General features: G+C 44.7%; 2 protein-coding genes across 7 annotated transcripts in view; one reads left to right on the forward strand and one right to left on the reverse strand.

The window, feature by feature from the left end:
• The window catches only part of LOC142022794 (serotransferrin-2-like), a 29709-nt gene extending 18789 nt beyond the window's left edge, over positions 1-10920 (reverse strand). For 3 of the 4 annotated variants that reach the window (XR_012648044.1, XM_075013011.1, XM_075013013.1), the window contains exons 1-4: positions 10774-10920; positions 7659-7803; positions 3967-4130; positions 1631-1730 (exon numbers count right to left, since the gene is read on the reverse strand). Coding sequence is in view for 3 of the 4 variants with exons in the window: in XM_075013011.1 (XP_074869112.1) it covers positions 1631-1730; positions 3967-4130; positions 7659-7716 (322 nt within the window). In the remaining variant the exon portion in view is untranslated. Of the gene's footprint in view, positions 1-1630; positions 1731-3966; positions 4131-7658; positions 7807-10773 lie in introns of all 4 variants that reach the window. The other variant, XM_075013012.1, reaches the window with a different exon arrangement.
• A 111-nt stretch (positions 10921-11031) lies between these two features.
• PISD (phosphatidylserine decarboxylase) overlaps positions 11032-26372 on the forward strand; it is a 32153-nt gene continuing 16812 nt past the window's right edge. For 2 of the 3 annotated variants that reach the window (XM_075013015.1, XM_075013018.1), the window contains exons 1-3: positions 11032-11119; positions 15475-15572; positions 18768-18943. In XM_075013015.1, the coding sequence (XP_074869116.1) occupies positions 11070-11119; positions 15475-15572; positions 18768-18943 (324 nt within the window). In that variant the 5' untranslated portion in view covers positions 11032-11069. Of the gene's footprint in view, positions 11120-15474; positions 15573-18767; positions 18944-26372 lie in introns of those variants that run through there. The other variant, XM_075013016.1, reaches the window with a different exon arrangement.

A 26372-nucleotide genomic window follows, 5' to 3' on the forward strand; every position in this document is an offset into this window, starting at 1 on the left:
ACTAACTTGGTGCTCTAAGATTATGGGAAAAGAGGTACCACGTGACCATGTTTTGCAAAATTTCCCAGAAGAGTAATATGAGGTCATAAAAATACCATAAAGGTGCACATATCTCAGACATGGTCTTAATCACAGGACACAGGATGCAAGTCTATAGTAATGAGAATAAATGGAAGTTACTCAGCCTATAGAAAATTGTCCCCATAAAATGTAGAGGATCCCAGACCAATACGAAAAAAAGGGAGCTGATGATTTTATGGACCTGTGCAGAATGTAGACTGAGTCACATTACAAAAAAGGGGATGATGCCATGAGAGACCCCTCACACCCTAACACTATTGTCCAGGATGTAAGTAGAACTATATTTGTAACTTGTGTGTATGTCTGTATAGAATTTCTATATGCTTGGGTAATCATAACTTTAATCAAATAGACTAACCCTTGTATTGGTGAATGTACATGTGGTCACTACTTTTGATCTCTGTGTGTTCCTACAGACTTTAAATTTGAAGCAAGTAGCAGAGGTGACTTTTGCACTGGTAAGATTGAAACTGAAACCATATTACAAAGTTAACTTGAAATAAAATAAAAGGTTATGCTAGTTTGCCAAAATGTTACCGACACGCCAAGCAAGGAGTATAGAATTGAGCTCTGGAAAAGGTCTTTTAGACAATCCAGTCCATCTGGTCTAGGCCAGTGCAGCCTTGTTCATGTGAAACATTGCACTGGGGATTTGGGTCACTTAACTTCTGAGTCTTTCATAGCCTTGTACACCTTAGGTCCATGATGATTCTCATATTTAGCCACAAAATGTTTCCCTTCCTTTTCATCCTATTTCTTCCACTTATTCCTAGATACCTTTCTAACTGAATCCCTCCCTTGGATTTATGCCTTTTTAGATGTTTTCAATCCTGTAATTTCAGTTTTAGCTGGGCCAGGCTTCAGTTCTCACTCCTTGGTCAACCTGTTCCCATCCACTGCTCAGCGCTATTGCTTTTCTCCCTCCACGGATGTAACTGGCATTTTATTTCTCTCAAAGTACTTTACAAACACCTTAAGTCTCTCAAAACCCCCTGGAATAAGTGAACTATAAAGTTAAAGCTAATGAGGCACAGAGATGGGACAAATTACTTAATGAATAGAACCTGATCCTCTGCTCTAACCGATACAGATACTTCCTCTCACTGAGAATAAGACTGACTCTGCTACAGTTGGGTCGACAACTCTGTGGATCATGGGGCAAGGTGCGAGGGGAGCCTGGCTCTGTGCCCTGGAAGGGGCAAGGCCTAGGGCAGTCAGCCCTAAGTGCTGCTCAGGCTGTGGCACTGCCTCCCCCTTCAGAGCCATGCAGAGTGATGGAGCAGTGCTGCCACAGAATTTCAAAGGGGCCTGGAGTTCCAGACACCACTGCCGCCACAGTAACAGCAGTGGTGGCCAGCTCCCAGCCCCTTTGGAAGCCTGAGCCCCAATGCTACTGCCCCCTTGGCGGCCTTCCTCTCCTGTATTGTTCCAAGCTGAAGTCTCTTTGGTGTTATCCATAGTAGTGCTTTCTCTGTTGCTTTCCATCTTAGTGGTAACATTAGGGTACAGTGAAGGTATTTTAGACACAGACATTTATCTGCTAACCTACCTTCCTCATAGATCTCCTTTGCCACCACAGTTAGGCCATAGAGCTTCACAGCCGAATAAACATCTCCAGCATCCAAAGAGACAGCATCTGCTTGATTCACCTTTTTTAAAAATAAAAAAAAAAAATCAGTGTAAGAAATTCCCTTCCTCCTTGAGTAACCTGAAGACTGAACCTCTCACTACAAACTTCTTGCTTGGATCCCTGCAAATCAGCACAGTGGAATGTCAAATTGATTGACAGTATGTAACATGTCATGGTCACGACTCATCCTGCATAAAGCCAGAGTATTCCTGACAAGGCTGATATGACAAGATGACATCCTTTCTCCTCCTTTCTTTTCATCCCTCCACCCAACGATGAAATCCTGGTTCTGATTAAGCCAAGGACAAAACACCCATTGCCTTCAATGAGGCCTGGTTTTCACCTCATATTCTGTTTTTTTCATCTCCACTAGGGATGATAATGGTTAATGGTTAACTGGTAAGCCTCATCCATTTAGCATAAGGCTTACTGGTTACTGTTAACAGGAGCTAGAGCAGCATGGCATGGGCAGGGAGTTGCTCCAGCCCCGCTGGACCGCTGCAGGTGGGGAATGCTACAGCACAGCCAGAGCATCCCCTGTCTGTAGTGGCCTAAGGGAGGGGAGGGCTGCTGAGGAGGCTATTCCAGCCCAGCTGGGATCCCCCAGCTGCCACAGATGCAGCGTGCAGTGTGCCATGGACCGGGGCTGCTCCAACTGCACTGGAGTGCCCTCCACCCACAGCAGTGCCACAGGCAGGGAAGCTCCAGCTGCCCCACAGCAGCCCATGTCCACGGTATGCCACAGGCAGTGGCACTCCAGCCCATCCAGAGCAGCCCTGGTCCCCAGCACACCATGGGCAATGGTGGGGAGGGACCTAGGGAGTCTGCTCTAGCTCCCCAGACGGTCCCCTTTAATTAGTTAACCAATTAAACAGTAGAGTTTAACCAGTTAGTCAATTAAACTGGAGTTTACATCCCTAATATCTATAATACTGGCTGAATATTTTCCCTACCATGCATCCTCCAAAACCTTTCAAGATACTTCTAGGTTGTGTTCCTTCCTTAATCATTACTGTCTGCAGCTCCTCCAAAGTATAGCTTTATAATCCACAAACAAGGAGCTCAGGATTGAATGAAGATATGGAGACAAAGTTCTTCTCTAACTTCAGGAGGTTTTGTTGTTGTTTTTCAAGATAGAGCTGGGATCCACTGGAGGAAGCCAGGTCTGAATGAGCATGGAGATGGAATTCCCACATCCCATTCAGCTTTCAGATGCCTTAGCAGAACTGTACTACTAGGAAGGTTGAGACTATACATATTTTCCTTTCTCCCAGAGGAATGTAAGTGTACACTGCAGCATCAGAAGCATCAGCTAATCCCTTAAACCTCCACCCACTTCCCTATCTCATCTCCTATGTATTATAATTCAAACATATATTCATTTAGAAAAAGACAGCTCTCTGTTTCAGGAAAGATTAACTAGAGGTTAAAAATTAAGATGGGGAGACTAATTCTTAAATATAGTTGAACTAGAACTGAGCCATAAAAGCCAAGGAGGTGATCCTCAGTGTGTCTTCCTGATTTTACAGCTCTAGGCTACGTCTACACGTGCCCCAAACTTCGAAATGGCCATGCAAATGGCCATTTCGAAGTTTACTAATGAAGCGCTGACATGCATATTCAGCGCTTCATTAGCATGCGGGCGGCAGCGGCGCTTCGAAATTGACGAGCCTTGCCGCCGCGCGGCGCGTCCAGACGGGGCTCCTTTTCGAAAGCACGCCACCTACTTCGAAGTCCCCTTATTCCCGTGAGCTCATGGGAATAAGGGGACTTCGAAGAAGGTGGCGTCCTTTCGAAAAGGAGCCCCGTCTGGCCGCGCCGCGCGGCGGCAAGGCTCGTCAATTTCGAAGCGCCGCTGCCGCCCGCATGCTAATGAAGCGCTGAATATGCATGTCAGCGCTTCATTAGTAAACTTCGAAATGGCCATTTGCATGGCCATTTCGAAGTTTGGGGCACGTGTAGACACAGCCCTAGGGAGTAGGGAGATTTTGCTCCCACACCACTCTGTTTATTTCACTGGGATTACAAGGATCTAGCAGAGATTCTGTTTTGGCTCAACATCAGCTATAACAATGATGAATGATTATCACCCAGATACTTCCAGCCTGCGAGATACTATGTGCTTTGGGTGCATTTCATTTCCCTGTGGATTCTATTAACTAATAGTCCACCTTCACCCCTCTCCGCCCCTCCCTTACCAGGGCCAAAGAATTTGACTTGGGGATAAGAAACTCTGGGATTTTCTAGGAACTCACCCTGATCTTGTCAATGCAGTCATGAGTATTTTGAGCTCGGATGCAGGAAACCCTAGCAAAGTCATTGATTGTAGCCAGAGGTAGCACAGCCTGGAGTGCTTTAGATAACTCAGCACACTTCCTCTGCTCCAAATCAGACAGGGTGCACCATCTGAACTTCTTCCCTGCAAGGTCAGAAGATGAGATACGCTCTTTAAATGGAGGAGGAGGGGAATTCAGAAGAAGAGAATTTCTTTTTGTTCTTTAACAGGAAACAGGCTGTTTTCTACGGTCAGGATACCAAAGGGAGGGAAGTCTCAAGTTTAACTGGAATGGCATTTCCTGACTGTTTCCCTCTGACACCCCTTCAGTGCTAGGATTCTATTTTTAATCATGACAGACTCATATTACAGCACCTGATCCCACAGCAAAACAGAGTCCCACCTGATCTAAGGGTGAATTTGAAATCTATATCCTGATCAGCTGCCATCTGCAACAATCAGATACTATATATAATATGTATCAGAGAGGTAGCCGTGTTAGTCTGTAGCTTCAAGAACAACAAGAAGTCTTGTGGCACCTTACAGACTAACAGATATTGTGGAGCATAAGCTTTATAATATATATAATATGCTGAACCAAAGTCCTAGATCCAAACACCACAAAACTTTGGACTATTGGGCTCATGATGGGAATTTTATGGCTTGGGCTTCTTTCTGTTTTTAATCAACGTAGCTGCCTAAGTGTCTCCTGGGTAATTAAAAATTGTTTCCAGGCCTTTCTTTTAGTTAGAGAACTTTGCTTCGCTTCTTGAAATCTGCAAAGAGGGATTAGAAACCAGTGGAAACTTGTAAATATTCAGTGTTTCTAGAACATTTTAGGTTCTTAAAGTGCTTAGCAGACACTAATCCTTGCCACCCCACAACACTGCCATGAAGCAGGTGGAAATACTGTCCTCATTTTACAGGTGAAGGGCAGAGAGCTTTCCCAACATAGCAATGAAAAGCAGTGCCAGAAATGGAATTGGAATTCAGCTCTTAACTATCTCCCATGAAAGCAGCCCATACAGCTGAAAGGAGTATCAAGGAGGCTATTCTTTACAAAGAAAGCAGGCCATGTTTTCTCTCGCATAATGCTGCAGCTAGTGGAGACATGTCAAGTTGTGTTTGTTAGTTGATCATCATTAACCCCAGGCTCAACTTGCTCCAAAGTTAATGGCAGCAGAAATTACTCTCTCAGTCAAAAGGATGACAATTATTGTCTTTAAACCCATGTATCCCAGATCAGTAGTAGAATTCAACTGATATTATAAAACAGCAACAAGATAAAGAAACAGCTAGTAAACTGACCACTTCCATTCAGGCTAAAGTTATGCTTAGAACTGAGTAAATATTTCCACTGTTTCTTTAGTCGGGAATGTGGGAGGAAGCTCAGTAGTAAAGATTACACTCCAAGACAGTGAATCACAAATTCTGTGTTCTGTTCCAGTTCTCCTGCTCACTGTGGAATCTGAAACAGAGACAGATTTGTCTATTTTTGCCAATTTCCCCATTGTAAAATGAATATTGCTGCTTATCTTCCAGGGGTGACATACAGATTAACTAATCCTTGAAAGCATTCTGAGGGCATTGCATGTCCTGGGGGCACATATGGAAATAAAATTATTTGGATTATTTCCATATGTGTTCAGTCTTAGTAATAAGCACAAACTATTACTATTTCTGAAATAATATATAACAACATTTTCTATAACCTCAGATGCAGTGTATGAGTTTTGGTAATATTTTTCTTTCTTGTACAAGTCTAATTTTGCTGTGATAATGATCTGTATCTTGACTGATAGACGTTTTAATGTAGTACTTTTCCATAGGAATGTGTTTAATAATTTAATCAGCACTCATGTCCTACACAAGTATAGTGCCAGTAGAGATGACAATTAGCTATGAAGCTAATTCAGCTACAGATGTTTTAGTCCCCAGTCCTGAAACCCATATGACCAAGCTTAAATTTGTGTATGTGTGTAACTGCCCTTGAAGGCAATTAAATTAGTTTTCTGCACGAAGTTAAAAAGATGCATAAATGTTTGCAGGATTGGGACCTAGACTGGCTCATAGATGCCAGTAAATTTTCACTTTTAGTTTATTTCTGGAGCTTCGAGTATCATGCACAGCGTAAGTAAAGTTTACTCTGCACTCTTAATTTAAATGACTTTCATGGACACTTTTCCCGAATACATTGTCATACATGGGACAAAGAAATCCTATGTTTTTAAAGCTGCAAAAAAAAAAACTTTTATATGCAAACTAATGTGATCGTGTAACTAAAGAGAAGACCCAGTATATACAAAATATCCTGTAATTAAAGACTAGAACAGAAGGATTTATATCAGTGATGGGAAACCTGCAGCCTGCTTGTGGCCCCAGGGCTACACCTGCAGCCCACAGACCAGGCCTGCTGACCAGGAGGGGCAAAGGGGGCAGTTGCCCCAGGGCCTGGAGCTCCAGAGGCCACTGCTGCCAAGGTTGCAGGGGTGGTGGTTGGAGCTCTGGAAGCTGAATGGGAGCGCTGGAGGTAGCATGGACCAAATGCCTTAGACCCTGCCCCTTCTCCCCCTGGACACAGAGCCACGTCCCCACTCCCACCTTGCCCCAGAGCCAGTGGTGGCTCTTGCTGGTGTTGGCAGGCCCCTTGCCTGCCCTGCCTCCCACATCCTTCTCACACACTGGGACACTGGAACCCTGCACTTTCTACTCACCCTCCTCCCTCCCAGTACTTTCAGAGCACCACCAATCACCTGATGTGTGCTCCATCCACATTTCTCCCCCTCCCTCCTAGAGCTAGAACGCTGTGAATCATCTGTTTGTGGCTGTTCAAACTCTGCATTTTGAAATAAGTACCATTTTATTTTAATATGTATAAATGTAATCCCTTAAGCTGCCAATGCTGTGAAAGGCTGCTATGCCCCATGCTTTGGTCATAGTTGGGGGATTCAAGGGAGACCCGTAGTGTCAAAAATGTCCCATTCCAAACATACAAAGTCTGAGGGGCAGCAGTGTTGGTCTGTAGCTTCGCAAACAACAAGCAGTCCCATAGCACTTTAAAAATTAACAAATTTATTAGGCCATGAACTTTCATGGGTAAGACCCACTTCTTCAGATAATGTACAGATGCTACAGGCCTGCATGTTATACAAAGGCTGTGCAGCACAGTCCTGGAATTGCGGCTGTTCCACTGCTGCACAGTAGCATAGACAAGAAAAGGTAACTAAATTAGTGGAAGAAGCTTCACCATCCCCCTAGCTGTATTTATGCTGGAAGTTAGATTGACATAACTGCTGTGCTTAGGGACAGAAATTTTTCACAATCCTAAACTATGCAGGTAGGTTGACCTAAGTTTTAGATAGAGGCTAGGCCTGAATTGTTGCCCTGTTTTACAGCTAAAGAACAAACAGGTCCCATCAAACACTCAAAGCAAACAAGAAAGTACCAAGGAACAACTGCATTCAGTTACCGCAAAGTTCACTAATGAAGTCAGAATCTGCTACATATAGAACAAGGAGACTAAACCCAGATGAGGGCTGAAATAACCAGAATAGGCACAGACCTAACAGCAATAATTTTGTACCGTAAGAACTAAAAAAGAACAAGGATAAAATGCGTGAGTGTTCATGTCCTGCTGTCACCTTTCTCCCTCCCACTCTGCACTACTCTTACCTGAAGAGAGCAGGGTGAAGAGAGCGAAGACAAGGATGGTAGCTGTGGCTGCCTTCATGATGACACACTGCAGCAATAATCCCACTCTGTACCCCAAGCCTTCTCTTCTTGTCTCATACCAGGGATTCCAACCCAATGACTGAAACTGCTGACAGAAAACAAATGCGTTTAGCCAGCAGCACAAAAAACCAAAATAATAATAATAATTAATAATTAATTAAAAGAACAGAGAAGGCTGAAACAAGGATGGTGTTTCTGAGGAGAAAGAAGTAATGGCAGCCAGCCATGAGGTGAGAGGAGGATTAAGGAGGGGCAAGTGGCCTTATTCCTAGGCACAGATGGAAAGCGTTAGTGTATTTTCTGCCCTACCGTGAACAGACCGTTACTGGAGGTTCAATCCTGACAGCCATCAGGCACACAAAATATAGGAGCCTGCAGTATTCTGGTGCCTGATTTTTTTTTTTTCCTAACCAAAAGCTTCTAGCAGTAACTTTAGGCTCACAAACACCACATGGACCTTGAATAGAAACCAACAGTTGCCCTGTGTGTGCTTCTGATAATCTCTGTACCCTTATGTTGACCTTTTACAAACTAGATTGTGTATGAAGTATGCCTTGTGTCAGAGCCATCCCATTCATAAGAACAAACTGGGTTGGCCATCCCAGGCCCTATGCTTTTGAGGTCCTGCAGCAGGTGCTCCAACTGTCCTATGAACAAGAGACACAAGGTTACTTGGGGACAAGAGTCTGGCATCAGAGGCAGCAGGGGTTGCCTCCCCTCTCCCTGCACCCACCATGTGGGCTGCGAGAGTGGCAGCCTGGTCCTCCCTGCTGCACTGTGCCACGTTGCCAGTCCAGTTTGCCATCCCTCAGTTCTCTGCAGCAATGGGAAACGGAGGGCCCTTCAGATTCCTGCAGCTTGTCAGTCTTTAAAGTACTACGGGACTGCTTTCTGTGTTTTGTGAAGATACAACTTAACATGGATACCTCTCTGTGACTATTCACTGGTTTTGACTATTTTTGGTATTCTTACCTTCTTATCACTGCTCTAAGTGGGCCACATCCTGATAAAATTAGCCTTATTAGCACTGATGTAACACCCCGCAATCTCTGTATGCATGTGTGTATAAATCCCTGCCAAATGAAACTTTCCCATCATACCTCTGACAAAGTGAGCTACAGCCCATGAAAGCTTATGTCTTAACACGTGTTAACCTTTAAGGTGCCACAGGACTCCTTGTTTTTTGCTGAATTAGACAACACAGCTACCTCTCTGAAACTTATACTGCATTTGTTTCCTTGTTGTAATCTTTCCCACTGTCATATTACATGGCTAGCTTCATCTCTGAACTCTCTTGGGTCTCTGTTCAATCCCTGGTCTCTTCTCTGTACTTCTTCAGGTTGAAACCATGTGGGTTTGCCCACTCTTAGTCTATGTTTACACTCCAGGTGCTATTTTGGGATACAAAGGCATTTCAAAATAGCAATGTCATGACTTTTCGCAGTCCCCAAAATAGTGCTTCCATGTCAGGCATGGTCTTCTGGTTCTGCTACCTCATACTACAAGGGGTAAAGGAACATTCGAAATAGCCCCTTATTCGAAACTTTGGTGCCGTTTGGACAGCACCAAGTTTGGAATAGGGTACAGTATTTAAAAATAACTCAAGCAATTTGCATAATGCAAATTGCATAATTTTTTTTTTAAAAATCGCAGTGTAGACGTAGTCTGAGAATGGGACCCAGGCCCACAATGTCCTTGGTACTGACTGTCCCACTCCCTACCAAAACTGGGCTCACAACATGTGGCTCCCCCATTGGGAAGCTCATACAGGGGTAAAACAGCTTTCCCGACTGTGTTTAATCTTCACCGTATGAAGAAAAGATCCCAAAAGAGGAAAAGGATTTTAAAACAATAAGTGTACAAATGCATTTATTTTACATAGACTCATAACTGCTGGAGGCTGGGTGTCAGTCTCAGAAACCTGTCCACTCCTTAAGGAAGTGTGTGTCTCTTAATCCTGCTGGATTTTTTGAGTCCCATCCTCCTTCAGGGTGCCTCAGTCATTCCTGGGATAACCTACGTGGCAAGTCCAACGGGGCTGAACGATGGCATCAGAATTAATGGATTTTAGATTGTATCTCAAGTATTAGCAGCAATATGTATTCACTAACATGCCATTCCTGGGTGCTTTCCTGCCTGCTATTGCATTAACTCAACCTATGTGCACATTAAACATCACTAATACCACGTCAACACATAATAGTCATATATTATTACTCTATATCCCTTACACCATCTCTCTGACATACACCTTGTATTATCCTTATTTTACCTGCCTCTACACCTCAGCACAAGTGTGAAACGAATTTTCACGTGATTCAGGAACTTTTTTTTTTTAAGTCCCATATGATAGCTGGCTTATTTTAGCATTACTCATCTATCTCAATCTTTGCTTCTTTGGCTTCATCAGCCCTGTTCTTAGGAAGAGAGAGGATTTTTTTCCACACCTTTGTAAGGTGGAGAAATTCTGGTATAGTTACTCAGAGGGATAGTGGCATTACTTTGTTTCAGCAAAACCAACAAGGAGTCCAGTAGCACTTTAAAGACTAACAAATTTATTAGGATGTTAGGACATAACCTTTAGTGAATTACAATTCACTTCCTCAGAGGCTGAAGGGGAAGAAAAAACAGAGATAAAAAGATGGGTGTGTGACATCAGTGCTAATAACATTAGAGTGGAAGTGGCTCATCTCCAACAGAGATGAAGGTTGCAGAACCTGAATGGGAAATTACCTATTGTAATGTGAATGCCACTTCCAGGAGTCTAATAATTTTATTTTTTGGGTAATGAGCTTTCACTGGAAAGACCCACTTCAGATTCTGGAGCAGAATTGGGCTCAGTTACCCAAGGGTAACAGGGCTAGTAATGGGGGCCGGAGAAAGAGACCCCACAAGGAAGACCCGGCCTGTACTTTACACCAAGGGTGAGCAAACTTTTTCCCTCAGGGTCCCCTTTTCGTCCTCGCCGTTAGCGCCCCCACACCTCCAACCTCTCTAGCGCAATCCAGACCCACGGCAATGGCGGCTACGGAGCTCTGGGGCGGGGGGAACCCACCTTTCAGCGCGCCTAAGAACTAAGTCTGCAGAAAGCAACAACTCGGCCTACACAAGTGGCTACGCGTCCATCGAACCAGCCCCGCGCTGCCACACTTGGACCGAGAGGGGCGAGCCTGAGACCAGCAGACCCCTTGGGGGCCGCGCCCCTTCAGGAAATGCCACCGCAGGCCGCCCCCCTTTCGGCCTGTCTCCTCTGCAGCTGCGCCCGCCGCTAGGGGGCGGGGCGAAGGCGGCCTCCCCGGCCCCGCCCGCGCGCTCGCTCAGAGGCGGGTGTGGGCGGCAGTTCGCGGCAAGATGGCGGCGTCCGTGAGGCGGGTGTGCGGGGCGGCGCTGCGGCGGAGCAGGTGCGGCGGGCGGGGCCGAGGGCTGTGGGGACAGGGGAGGAGACAGGGTGGGCACGGGGGTCCCAGCCCGCCCCGACAGCCAGCGTGAGGAGGGGGGCGGGTCCTTATCCTCCTCCCGCCGCCCCTTACGTCACTTGTCAGTCCCTTGCGCGTGCTGCTGTGGGGCCAGTGCAGACGGGCTCTGAGGCAGCCCCCGGGGCGCTGGGGCTGGGCACCCCTATCTCCACCCCTCAGCTGGGGCCAGGGCGGGCACTGGGGCTGGGCACCCCTACCTCCACCCCTCAGCTGGGGCCAGGGCGGGCACTGGGGCTGGGCACCCCTACCTCCACCCCTCCCCTGGGGCCAGGGCGGGCGCTGGGGCTGGGCGCCCCTACCTCCATCCCTCAGCTGGGGCCAGGGCGGGCACTGGGGCTGGGCGCCCCTACCTCCATCCCTCAGCTGGGGCCAGGGCGGGCGCTGGGGCTGGGCACCCCTACCTCCACCCCTCAGCTGGGGCCAGGGCAGGCGCTGGGGCTGGGCGCCCCTACCTCCACCCCTCCCCTGGGGCCAGGGCGGGCGCTGGGGCTGGGCGCCCCTACCTCCATCCCTCAGCTGGGGCCAGGGCGGGCACTGGGGCTGGGCGCCCCTACCTCCATCCCTCAGCTGGGGCCAGGGCGGGCGCTGGGGCTGGGCGCCCCTACCTCCACCCCTCAGCTGGGGCCAGGGCAGGCGCTGGGGCTGGGCACCCCTACCTCCACCCCTCCCCTGGGGCCAGGGCGGGCGCTGGGGCTGGGCGCCCCTACCTCCATCCCTCAGCTGGGGCCAGGGCGGGCACTGGGGCTGGGCGCCCCTACCTCCACCCCTCAGCTGGGGCCAGGGCGGGCGCTGGGGCTGGGCACCCCTACCTCCACCCCTCAGCTGGGGCCAGGGCGGGCGCTGGGGCTGGGCACCCCTACCTCCACCCCTCCCCTGGGGCCAGGGCGGGCGCTGGGGCTGGGCACCCCTACCTCCATCCCTCAGCTGGGGCCAGGACGGGCACTGGGGCTGGGCGCCCCTACCTCCATCCCTCAGCTGGGGCCAGGGCGGGCACTGGGGCTGGGCGCCCCTACCTCCACCCCTCAGCTGGGGCCAGGGCGGGCGCTGGGGCTGGGCACCCCTACCTCCATCCCTCCCCTGGGGCCAGGGCGGGCGCTGGGGCTGGGCACCCCTACCTCCATCCCTCCCCTGGGGCCAGGGCGGGCACTGGGGCTGGGCACCCCTACCTCCACCCCTCAGCTGGGGCCAGGGCAGGCGCTGGGGCTGGGCACCCCTACCTCCACCCCTCCCCTGGGGCCAGGGCGGGCGCTGGGGCTGGGCGCCCCTACCTCCATCCCTCAGCTGGGGCCAGGGCGGGCACTGGGGCTGGGCGCCCCTACCTCCATCCCTCAGCTGGGGCCAGGGCGGGCGCTGGGGCTGGGCACCCCTACCTCCACCCCTCCCCTGGGGCCAGGGCGGGCGCTGGGGCTGGGCACCCCTACCTCCACCCCTCCCCTGGGGCCAGGGCGGGCGCTGGGGCTGGGCACCCCTACCTCCATCCCTCAGCTGGGGCCAGGACGGGCACTGGGGCTGGGCGCCCCTACCTCCATCCCTCAGCTGGGGCCAGGGCGGGCACTGGGGCTGGGCGCCCCTACCTCCACCCCTCAGCTGGGGCCAGGGCAGGCGCTGGGGCTGGGCACCCCTACCTCCACCCCTCAGCTGGGGCCAGGGCGGGCGCTGGGGCTGGGCACCCCTACCTCCACCCCTCCCCTGGGGCCAGGGCGGGCGCCGGGGCTGGGCGCCCCTACCTCCGTCCCTCAGCTGGGGCCAGGGCGGGCACTGGGGCTGGGCGCCCCTACCTCCGTCCCTCAGCTGGGGCCAGGGCGGGCGCTGGGGCTGGGCACCCCTACCTCCGTCCCTCAGCTGGGGCCAGGGCGGGCGCCGGGGCTGGGCGCCCCTACCTCCGTCCCTCAGCTGGGGCCAGGGCGGGCACTGGGGCTGGGCGCCCCTACCTCCGTCCCTCAGCTGGGGCCAGGGCGGGCACTGGGGCTGGGCGCCCCTACCTCCGTCCCTCAGCTGGGGCCAGGGCGGGCACTGGGGCTGGGCACCCCACCCCCACATAACTCAGCTTACCATAACTGTAAGTGATGGTACAGGGGTTGGCAGTTGATGGGTCTTCCCCACAACTCTTAGCTAGGGTCGGTGAGAGCAGAGGGGATATGAGTTCAGCCACTCTTGTTCATCTCCTTCCATATAGACAACTTTTCTCAGCTCAAAACAAAAGAGCAGTTCAGCAGCACTTTAAAGACTAACAAAATAATTTATTAGATTATGAGCTTTTGTAGGACACACTCACTTTTTCAGATCCGAAGAAGTGGGTCTCCCACGAAAGCTCATCACCTAATAAATTATTTTGTTAGTCTTTAAAGTGCTGCTGAACTGCTTTTTTGTTTTGATAGAATATAGACACACAGTTACCTCTCTGTTTCTTTCAGCTCAGGGTGGAGGTGAGGGTCTGAACACATTCATTGCTATGATTCAGGTTACCCAGGACAGGCAGCTCCATAGTCTTGTTACTGAGAGGAAAGTGACACAACTGATTTACTTAAAAACAAAAGAACAAAACTTTCTTTAACCTATAGTTAAGATTTTTCCCTAGCATGAATAAGTCAGGGAATGCTCAGTACAACCTCAGCCCTGCTTCCCAAGTACTAGTAGTAGCCCCTAAATGGCTGCATTCTTGTATGAAACTGTGTGACTTGCGGCAGGATGAAGTGGAGCAGCTTGGTGGAGTAGTGATTATTGTAAGGTCCCCTAGGACCTGTATCCCCCTAGTGTGCGTAAGAGGCCCTTTCCCTGACCACCCGCATATGTTATCTAAGAAAATAGGTACATGTGTGCCCTGAGAGATTCAGCACTGCCCTGCCCTGAATAGTTTGTATAATTGGCAAGACACGAGGAGTTGTCATGGAGTGTCAGCAGTTATATGGAAGGTAAACGTGGGCTGTGGTTTTAATAGTGGACGTGTAAAAGCATAGTGTTAGATAGCTTGTGAATAAAGTATATAGTCTATTTCTCCTGGGGTAGGCTAATTTGAGTGTGGACTAGCTGTAGGTTGCTTTTCCACTCTACTGAACAGGAGCTGAGTGCAAGTATGTGCTACGATGTACTGGACCATCACTCAAAAATGATAGAGTTGCAATTGTGTGGATAGATACCTTTAATTCTCCATTTCCTGGTTTTCAGAAGGCTGAATTCAGTGTTCTGGAAAAGTATGAGGTACCAAAGGGCAATTTAATCACTTAATTAATGAATTTTTTGTAAGCCAATTTCCTAGTAATGGTCGTAACACAAAGATCTTACCTCTTAAATGTCATCAGAATATTTAAGAGAACTTCATTGAGGAGGGAAATGTTGGTATTCATATTTTGCAGATGGGGACTCTGAGACACAGACCTGTTTGAGATGAAATATTTCTGGGGTCAAATGTCACACAACAGAACCTATCAACAGCATTTGCAAAAGACTATTAGACTTGACCATACTGACTGAACTAATTTCTCCATTGTAAACATTCCTTCTAGATCAAAGTTATTATCTTTTGGCTTGATGTTGGGAAGTCTCCAGGGCCTATGAGTTCTTTCTCCTATGATCCAAGTAAACTTTTATTAATTTCAGAAGGAATGAATTGTGGGGTGGGGTAGAATTGGGCTTGCAGGCAATCATCCAGCTCCTTTCACCAGCACTATTTTTTTTTTTTTTAATAAAAGAGAACTTTGCAAAGAGGCTATAAAAGTTGGGCCTGGGCAGTACATAAAACAGAAGATGACATCAGAATTAAAAAAGTGAACCAAGAGTAACAAAATATTGTAAAAACTGTAATAAATCTTCTCCCAAACAGCACTGCAAATAAGAACACAAGATGAGGCAAATTGTATTCACTGTGCTGGAAACAGAGCAAAATACATATGTGATGAAGCCATTAATAAACTGTATTGAGAAGGATGCTCCAGAGAGCCACACAGAATACCCTCTTCAAAGAGAGACTCTGTGTAATTGCATTTGTATAACTTGGATTTTTATTTTGAAAGGAAAAAAGAGAAATAGGATTAAACATTTAAATAATCCAAATCTTGTGAGGGAAACTGACATAATTTCCTAGAGATGGTGACAAACTGTTACAGTAGGCTAGGAAGTAGTGTGTTCAGTAGGAATATCGTGATGATCTTTCAGGAATTTTCTTATTTATGCATTGTTTCTGAATATACATCTTATTTAAATGTATTTGTTTAATTATGTACAGTTACATGGTAAAATATGTCCATGTTTAGACACTTGTCTCTTTTGTGTTTATTATACAGTGTGCTGACAGATTGTAGTTTCTCCTGGAACAAGAGCCTCTCTCTGAGGAAGACACTGGTCACCTTGAAACATCAACCTTTCAGGACCTTTTTCACTGGTATGTGAGTGATCATTTTCTTCTGTGTATTTTCAGTGGCAGGATTGCTGGTGCTCTCTTTAAATACAGCAGTTAGAAGCTGAAGTGATAGGTAATTACAAATTTCTATGCCTAGCTGTGGGTATGATGGCCCAGTGATTAAAGCAAAAGACTGAGTTGAGAGACTGTGTTCAGTTTCTTGCATGGTGTCAAGTATCAGAGGGGTAGCCGTGTTAGTCTGGATCTGCAAAAGCTTTTGTGTTCAGTTTGTGGCCATACTGTGAAATTTCTGCGTAATTTTGCAAGCGTCACTTAACACTTATGTGCTTCCATTTTCCTATCTGTAAAATAAGAATATTGACCCATCTCTATAGGAGTTTTGATAAGGTTTAATTAAGTTCTGTGAAATCTTGAGAGAGAGGTTACCAACGGAATGCAAAGTATTTCGTTAATATGGGAAAGGAAGAAAGGTGAAATGAAGGCAAATTGGTAGCAATAGAATCTTATTTTGCTGTTACTTTAAATTGGCACAAAAACGTTATAGACTTATTCTAAATATTGTGCATATATTGCTCTTGGAATCAGTGTCTCTGTTTCCTCCCATAAAACTGATAATTCTCCGCTTCTCACTGTAGAAACTGTTCATGTAGAAGATAGATAAAACTTTGATTGGCCTCATATTGCCTGATATTGTGGAACAAAAATTATGTACTTAAGCAGCAAGAGTGTTTCAGACAAATAGCTTGGGTCTCTATTGTAAGCTTCCCCAGTCATGTCATACAGTTTCCTTTCTCTTGTCCCTTCTGTGTGGGCAAGTAGATTGATATGACAGCAGTTCTAATATTCTGAAACCAGTATGGCTGCAACACCACTTCAAGCACCTATTCAAGAGGAGTTTCTTCAGAGCGCTGCTCAACCACTGCTAAAGCAAAAAAGCAGAATTGATCTCATTTTCAGCCAAGTAGGGGTATGTTTCTGCAGAAACTAGAAATGCGTTTGTTGGGGTGGGGTTAAGATATTTTAGTTACATAGAAACCTTGACTACAGCACTTTCTTTTTTTAGTTGCTTTTTGCACACTTCAGTCCTAGCTTCCCATCGTAGCTGCCTGCCTTTCCCTCTGAGTATTATAGTGGGTCTGTCTGTAACCTTGGGGAAGCACAGGGGGACTGTCCCAGTGCCTGGGTACTCAAAAGAGTCCAGGGCTCCTGAGGGCTACTGCAACAGCAGCGGCAGCTGGAGCCCTGAGCTGTTTAAACTGCTGCCAAAGCCCTGCAGCCCTTACATCTCTCTGAGTGGAATCTTGTGATTCTCCCAGTCTTGAACTGGATCCTGTGGTACAATTCTGTGCACCAGCCATGCTTACCCAAGCACCTCTGGATTCAGTACCTGTAATTCTTTTCTTGGGAAGTTATGAACAGTGGTGATTATTACCAACCAGCCGCCTTAAACAGAAATATTTAATCTTCACAGGAGGAACAAAGCATCACATAAAAGGTGATTTTAAAACAACAAAAAGTCTGCATTCATGTTGATCTTAGCTAGAGTGCTAGGCTGGCTTATTTTTCCCTGGACACTGAACTTCTGGAAACTTGAGTTCTCCAAAGCTCTAAAGGATTGCCTCTTTAAATCCAGACAAAATTCTTTGTTCTGTCTTTTCATGGGCCTGCTTTCCCAAACCAGGTTGTTGATGCTCTGGCTTGACCCCTTCCAGAGTTCAAAGTAAATAGCTCTTGCATTGTCTCTTAAAATGTTTGCGAGGAAGTGCCTCTCAGGATCTACACTCCCCCTAACAGTAGTGTTACTGAATTAACTCATTATAACCATACAATAGACATCACAGTAATCAGATCAACACATAATATTCATAATTTGTTAGAGGCATTTTCAAATACACTTCAAGTGTCACCTCTTCTGGAATGCATGGATGTTGCTTTTCAATCTTCCAGAGATGATATGTCATGCAAGACACTCCCTCTCTTTCCCGGAAACTGTGGTTCACTGTAGTGCTTTTGATCTTGGTGGCTATGTCTACACTAGCCCCAAACTTCGAAATGGCCATGTAAATGGCCATTTCGAAGTTTACGAATGAAGCGCTGACATACATATTCAGCGCCTCATTAGCATGCGGGCAGCCACAGCACTTCGAAATTGATGTGGCTCACCGCCGCATGGCTCATCCCGATGGGGCTCCTTTTCAAAAGGACTCCGCCTACTTCGAAGTCCCCTTATTCCTGTGAGCAGATGGGAATAAGGGGACTTGGAAGTAGGCAGGGTCCTTTCGAAAAGGAGCCCTGTCGGGATGAGCCGCATCAATTTCAAAGTGCTGTGGCCACCCGCATGCTAATGAGGCACTGAATATGTATTTCAGTACTTCATTAGTAAACTTCGAAATGGCCATTTACATGGCCATTTCAAAGTGTGGGGCTAGTGTAGACACGGCTGGTGAGTGGGAGTCTTGGCACCAAACACATCTGCATAGCTTTTTCATTAGCCCACCCCTGTTTTCTCTGAGCCAGAAAACTGACAGTAATAACTACGTTAAAATGTTTTTTGCAATTAAAACATTTCTGCTTCTGGTGAGGACAGAGCCTTATCTTTATGTTTCTGCTAGAATTCAAGTGTAATTCCTATCTTAGATGTTTGCTTGAAATGGGGTCAGCTGACATTCACCACTTCAATGTATGCTGAAAATCCAGGGAGGAATTCAGGATGTGATATTGCAGTTTTGGTCAGTGTCATCAGCCTTAAGCTAACTTCTATGTCTTGTGATTTGTCTGTTTAAAGTAAAAACCTGTATTTGTGCTGGAAATGCTGTCTGCTCCTTTCTTCATGCATCAATAACGGGTGCTCTTTTCATCAGTCTCTAGTCAAAAATCTGCATGAGAAGATTTTCATGACCTACAGAATGACACCTCTCTCATGTGGGAGGGAGGGAAGGAGAGTGGGTTATCAGTGATGCTTTAAATCACAAGTCATCATTTCAGGAAGTGGCTGCTGGTGGCAAAGATCAGCACTAACCGATGTTTATGTATGTGCACCCTCAGTGACAAGACCTTGCATGCATCTTGTATGTCAGTGGGACATGACTGCATGCAAACACAGTGACACAAAGTCCTCTATAACATCTTCAGTATCTGATCTGACCTTCCTCTCTTATAAGTGTGTCTTTACTTTGTAGCTGTCCTGTTTCCTAAAGATCTGCCTCTTTTTGTTAGACAGGAGAAAGCTTCACGCTGCGCCAGTGGTGCGAGCATTCCGATTGCGCCCTTTTCACCTTCTGGTGGCGACAGGTGGGGGATATGCAGGATATGCCCAATATGAAAAGTACAGGCTGGAACAGCTGGAGAAAATGGGTGTTGAGATACCAATCAAGCTTGCAAGTGAATGGGAGGTAAGATATTTGTGATGGGTTTTCACCAAAAGCCACATTTTGCTGCACACTTTTCTGCTTCCTTTTAACAAGGGAGAAATTGCATTGTGTTCTATTACCAGAAGATATAAAGGGCTTTTCCTCATCTCCCATTCCTTCCTGCTAAAGCCAGTGTAATGGCATGTTATGAACTGCAGGTGTCTCTCCCTTCTTAGTACAGTCAACACATTTCTTCTACCAGTTGCCATTAACAGATGCAGCCTGGATAGCTTGTCAGTTTCTTTTTCCCATGTATATTAGAGATAGAATGAAGAGATGATTGGTGGACATAGAGCATAAGATATGAGGTTTACAGCAATTCTGTAGGATCTTGCGTTTGGCGTTTTTGTGCTCAGTAGAAAAAATGTTCTCATGCTTCAACCTTTTAGTACTCTTACAGTGCTAGTAAGTTGGTAGCATATCTGAAGATTTAATGTACTTTCAAAATTTGCTAGCTGTTGTGTGTTAAATAGAACATAACGTGAAAGTGACCCAAGCCTATCCCTGGCTACTTTTGTATTAAAGCGGGAAATAATCAGTTATATATTATAGTAGTAGCACTCTGCAGTTGCCTACTTGAGTTTGAAAAACATATTGTAATGAGTTTCTGATTCTAGTTTGTTGATGAGAGTATGTGAATGAGATTGCCTTAACTCCTAAATATAGGGATGGGAATCAGGAATTCTTGGATGTATTCTCACTTCTGCAACTGTCTTGCAGTATGATCTTTTGCAAGTCACTTAATCTCTGTTCATTTTTACCCTTTGATCATGTATGCAATTCTTGTTTCACCCACAAGAGGTTTGAGGCTGAATTAATATTTGTGAAAAGCTTGGAGATACTTGCATATGGAATGTACCCTGCAAATACAAACATGATTACTAGTCGGAATTAGTATGAAGACAGTTCTTGTCTAGATCTCTTATGAACATCAACTGAGAATACTTTCCTGCAGAAAAATACTGTTTTAATCTCTAGTGATTCTAGCTCATCTGCATCAGTAAGGAGAGCTTGTCCATTCACACTTTATCCCTTCTCTAACCTTTAGTTTTGTAATGGTGCCATTATAGGTTCATGCGAAACTGAAGTATGAATTATCAGGTGCGTTGATGTGTTCTGTGGTAACCTAACTAACCCATTAAATGACCCAATAACTGTAATATCATGTACTGATTGTTAAAAACATTAAACAGTTCTGTATTGAGCAGTTTATTATATAAATATTAGTTTTTTATTGTTGCAAAACATACAAACAGCTACTTACAAGCTACTTTATTCACCTTACCACGTTTTCTGTTTGAGTGAATTTCCATTTCTGAAAATGAGAGACTGATACCATTGCCTGACGTAATCCTCTGCTTCAGTCTAACCAGTGGCATCTTTCTATTCCTCTTCCATTTCTATGTACTTGGTCAATTGTGGTGGTGGTTTTCTGTTTTGGGCATATGTGCTTTAGGGGCTAAACTGACTTTTACTTAGAACCCAAATCTGATTTGACTCCCTTTCAGATACTTTACTTTGTTGGTTTATGCTCAATTGTGTGTTTTCAAAGAGGGGGAGGGGAAAGCTGCCACAAGGGAAAAACCTGAAAAAGAGAGAAGGAATTTTCAGGCTTCACAGGGGGTGTTACAAACAAAATAACCCTGGAAACTGACTAGTGGTTTTGCATTATATCCCTTTTATGCACTTTTAACATCCTTGGAAGCCACCTTGGCGAGGGAGAAGAGGACTATATATCCTTGTTTATAAGGCCTGGGAAGAAAATGCAGACAACTTAGAAAGCATCAATGAGAGAGGCCTCTGAAGTGCTGCAATATTGGCTTGGGGAAGGAAACTGTTGTGCATACCCCCTAACTTCTGAACAGTAATGGTTTTCTGCTGCAATTTCCTGGTTCCAGAGGTCCTGCATTGTGTGTTTGAAGAGACATAAGTCAAGCTGTCCTATGTTGTGTTCTTTACTCCTTCAGCTCCATGTAGAAAGACATTCACTTTTTCAGAAAAGGCAACTGGAGAAGTAATATACTCAGGGAGTCTCTTCTATTCTGTGGCCTCTGAGATGACACAGTGATTTTTGAGTTAGGGCTAGCTGTCCATACCCAGTGGGTATAGGGGTAAAATCTAATTTCTCTGTACATATGTGACCCCGTAACCATAATGTGTGCCCTTCTCAAGTATCTAAAGATAGTTCCTGTCTGGAGTGCCATCCAAGGGCTAACTAAAACAGCTCATAAACGGGTCACCATGAAAAATAAATCTGTTTAAAATACTAGACCTCTTTTTTAGTTAAAATAAATGTATAATTTTGGCACAAAGGCAGGATACAATAATTGTTATCACAAATACATTGTTGTATATTTATAGTCAAGGCCACAGAGCATTTAAATGTACAATTGACTAAATATGCAACTTAACACTAAACACTGCTTTTACTTGTCACTAGTATGTGCTGACATAAAATTCTAGTCTTAAAATAGGTTCAAACAACGGTCTGATTAATAGTTCTTACCCCAGATACCATTATTTTTACCCTTCTTTAAATAGGTTTTCACTGAGGAGGATTATTCACCTGATGACTTTACATTGTTTTGGGTAGTAAATGGTGAGGTGATGATGTGCAAGTGATGTGTTTTGGGTGATGGATAGCCTGGCAAGATGCTATTATTTGAGCTAGGTTCTGTGAAAATATACAGGCAGGTGCAGTCCCTCTTGGAAGAGTTTGGTTTTAAATTCTGTTTAGCAAAGGTTAAATGTTTGTGAACATTCAGGAATAAATTTAAAAATAAGCTATAAGTTGTGCCTCAGTAACTGAATTCTTATAGTGTTTAACTATATATAATATGAGTATTGATTCATCTCAACAACAAAAAGTAGTCTTGGCATATCAAAAAATGAAACTGGCTAGAACTAATTTCTTCCCTCTGCGTCTCAAGTATGTCTAAAACTTTCATGAAGAATGTATGATTAATATTTGTAGCTAAACAAGGCTTAAATATTGTTTTCAAGGGTTTGTCATCTTCTCATAATTATCCTTCTTCAAAGCACTAAATTAATCTTGAATGAAAGAGCTGTATGCCACATGTAGTTTCTTTAAAGCTGAAATTTTACATATCTCATTTGCTTTTTCACAATTCGTGATGCACATCATTAAAACTAGGACAGTAATTTTCAGTAATTAGTACAGTGTTGGTTTGTTTGAGGATATCACTGCAGTAAAGTTAAAATGCTATTTTCAGTGATTTTTAATAAAATATTCTTATTAGTTTATAAAATGTTTGTGGGGGAGAGGAAGGACTAAAACAATAGGATACTTAATTTAGGCCCATTGTGCCTTAAATTTTTAATGGTTGCCACCATTTATGGCAGCAGGGAACACTTGGTTTCTAGCTTGGACATTTTAAAGCTTTCCTAGAGACATGGTATAGTTTATAGCTTGAACTGATTAACTCATTAGTTTGTCTCTTGCTGTGAGGCAGAGCAGAGGGCTGTGAATGAAAGCTATGTCAGATAGGTGGAAGAAGGAATTTGAGGCAGTAAGCACAAATCTATTTGGTTACATTTCCTGGCCAAGGCCTCTGTGCACTCAGCATCCTGGATATATAGTATCCAGGAGCAATTCCACTCTTTTCCTTCTCTGTTGATATGGTGGCATTGTTGATATACATACAGATAGTATAGTTTACATAGGGAAACCTTGGCCAAAGAGTGAGTTTGGGTAAACAATGTGGGGAGATGAACAGAGTTTAAACAGAGAAGAATTCCTTACTGCTGTCCTTTATTTTTTTCGTCAGTTCTAATCTAATTTCTTTTGCAATACTAATTTTTGTGGAATGGTGTCTAGAGCGGCTGGCATAAGAAGATCAGCTAAAACCAAGAAAAGATAGAGTTTTATAAAGAACCCAATGAACATTGGGAGAGGACATGTCTGCTATTGTATGTGGCAAATAACAGGGTGAAAATCACCTCTTCTGGAAAAAAAAAAAAAAAGATTAGTGTCACAGGCCAAGGCTTTTAAAAAATAGGTGCCTGAAGTTAAGTCCCTAAAATCATGTGTAGGGATCTATTTTATTTGCAAAAGACGTGAATGCCAGCATTTCCTTCTGAGGTAGGATAGGTAGCAGGAGGATATTCTAAATGGTGTCTTGTGTATAAGTGAGACAACATTACTCAGTATCGTTTCAGTAAAGCAGAATGTGCTGCAGTAGTAATAGTATGTTTTGTGAAGGGAGATACCAAATTGTAAACCAGGATATTGCAAGAAAAACATTTATGAAAAATCCTACATCTGTATGATTCCATACCCTGGCTCTTCTGCTTGTGAAGAGTGAAATCTTATCCCTAGATCAATTTGCTTGTTGTATTTCATACTTTCTCCTCTTGTTTTTTTCTGATGCTTAAGTGCTTTTTGGGCAGACATGCATTTATACAGAAAAAAAAAAATTCTGATTGGATTTCTTGTAGCATTAATCAGAAGGGCTCAGCTTCCAAAAGGGGTTGGGGGAGAATGAATGGTGGGGTGGGGTGGCAAAAGTTTAGCTGTGGTTTCCCTTACATTTTTTCAGCTGGTCTGAGGATGTTGTAGACTTCAGTGTTACTTCAGACTGTTTTCAGATGTATCATTTTTGCTATAATGTCTTTTCCATTGCACAAGATGCCATCTGTTGAAATGTGTATAATTGGGACCATGAAGCAATCTATCTGAATGTCCTGAAGGGTCTTATAATACTGTGTGTACTCTTTAACTGGAAGCAGGTACATCAGCCTTTCTGGTAACATGTCAGGAAACAGCAATAGAAAATCCAGGCTGAATCATTTTACATACAAGCTCTATGCTGTCCAACTGATATGAAATGTTATCCCTGGTGTGGAGCACTGCTCAGCAGTGAACAATTTCTGGAGCTTTGTCCAGTTAAATTTTTGAAATTTTCAAGTAATGTGGTTGGTTGAAAGACACTTCTATGATCAACATGGATCTGATGAAGTGGGTCTGTCCCACCAAAACTCATCACCGAATAAATCATTTTGTTAGTCTTTAAAGTGCTACATTTCTGCTGCTTTGTTTTGTTGGAGAACAGACTAACATGGCTACCTCTCTGTTGCGATGATCCACAGGCATTGCTGTCTCAGAAACTTCTCTGGTGTTCAGCCTAAACTGTTGCAATGTTTTCAGTTGCTGATTTGTTAACAGAGCCATGGTTGCTATTGCCAGCCTTGGTATGAGACTCTCTTTTGTAAATGCAGTGCTGGAAAGCTATCTAGGCAAATTGAGAAACAGTGTTATCATGGAGTCTTGTCCCCCTCCTTTAGAGTTTCCTTTCAGTTTTTCCTGCCTCGTCTCCTCCTCTTAAAGGAGAAGAAGAGAGCTAGGGCTTTGTGAGAATGCAGATGCTCTTGATGATATTGGGACACCCTTAACGATTCCCACCCTGGAGTCAGAATGTCTGTAACTTGAGCTGAATGGGAGGACCAGCTGCATCGTGCCGCTTTCTTAAAGCAGAGAGCAGGTCAGGTCTAATAGACAGACTCAGCCAGCCAGCCATTGGGGATCTGAGAAGCTGTTTTCTGGGAACTTGCCTTCTGAATGTTTTAGAGGCTTAATTGGCCTTGAGTTTACAGCAACATCTGCAGGTGAAATACATACACCTACTGCTGTGTGGAAAGTTATTGATATAGTAAATGTATTTTTTCTGCTGAGGGGTGTTCACCACATTTAAAGTTTAAACTGTTAAAAACTATAAGTATGAGAGATGATTGATTTAGAGCTTGTTTGACATGAGGAGAGGATTACGACTCAAATATCCCAACGAATTAAGTGAACTTTTTTTTTTGCAAAAGTAGTGGATCATTTTAACAGTATAGGAAGATGTGTAAGCTGCTGGGGTAATATTTTCTTTTTCTTCCGGGGTGAAGTGTGGGTAACAAAGAATACAGATTAACCCTCTCTCATTTTTCTATCTTGCAGCATTCATAGACATCGCTTTCTTTGTCTAGCAGGGTGCTGGGTTGGTCAGATTGAGTGTCTCTCCAGAAGGCTGGGATTTAGTATGGGAATTAGTGACTGAGTGCACGCTTTTCATGATCAGTGTCTGGTGCCCTGTTGGGATTGGTGGGGTTTGATGTTGTTCTTACAGAATCATTCTCCTCTCCACAGGAAGCTATCCAGCCAGAAGTATCTTAAGTTTTACATTCTTGCTGGGTTTACACTGCAAGCATCTGTGCCCAGTATGGCAGACTCTACTTAAATGTAGCGGGTACATCCAACTTCATCACCAGGAAATAGAAGTAGTAATGTAGACCCAGACTGTCACAATCAGCTGGTCACAAGCAGCTGATCTTGGAAACAGAACTATGGCTTGGGGATAATAGGGTGAGGGTGTAAACACATCAGTTTATGATTTCTTCATGGCATGGATTAGGGTTTTTTTTCCCTCTTGGTGCACCAGTCTTCTGTGCATTTGTCAGGAACACTTACATGGGTTACATTCCATGGTTTTGTTCACTTATCTTAGAAAGTTCTTGAAAAACCAAACAAAAATCCAGATTTAAAAACAAGAAGCCTGTGAAGGAACTGAAACTTCATTCATCCCTGCAGCTGCCTGGAGTGCTGTATAGCTAAGGTAAGCACTTCTAGACTGCCAAACTTCCAAAGAGCACCAATTCTTAGTCACTCTTTTTTCTTGGGTTTTCAGGCTAGATGGAAAAGGAATAGGTGCATTAGAAATCTCTGTCTATAAAACCATAGAGGTGACTATATTACAAAATAGTTAGAATGCTATAAATTTACACATGGCTTTAACACAGTAGATAAGACATGTTACCTTGCCCTGGAGAAGAGGTCAAGGATTCCAAAAACTTTGTGCAGTCTTTAGAGGTAAATAAACAAATGCTTTATGGCTGTTCTAAAATGCTGCTTTCTTTCTCTATGCATTGAGAAGTACAGCTAACCAGTTAAAGGAAACTAATTATATAATTATAAACCTTTTCTTAGGGGGAATTAAGGGAAGCATGCTTGAGATGAAAATATAAGTGAGAGAATCCTAGAAAGCAGAGATGGAAAAAGACCTGCTGTATCAGGGCATCTAGTACTTCTTGCAGCCAAAGCCTAGACAGAAAGAGAGTTAAGGTTTACATATCTGCCAGCAGGAATCTGCAGAGTGAAATATACATAATTAAAATCATGTGACTTGTACAACAGCCAATCCATGACTGATTAATGTCCAAAAGCACTGTTTTGTTAGTTGTTAGAGTAGCAGTATCTCCTGATTGGTTGTTGAAGAGGTTTTGTTTCTCCTTCTGGATTTTTCCAGAACAATAAGGTGGTGAGGGAGGAAGAAAGAGAATTTTTCGTGCATATGAATTTAAACAAAGGATATTGACTATCGCCAGGGGAAAAGAATGAAACTATTGATGATAA

Source organism: Carettochelys insculpta, chromosome 18 (assembly GCF_033958435.1).
Source record: "Carettochelys insculpta isolate YL-2023 chromosome 18, ASM3395843v1, whole genome shotgun sequence".
NCBI lineage: Eukaryota > Metazoa > Chordata > Testudines > Carettochelyidae > Carettochelys > Carettochelys insculpta.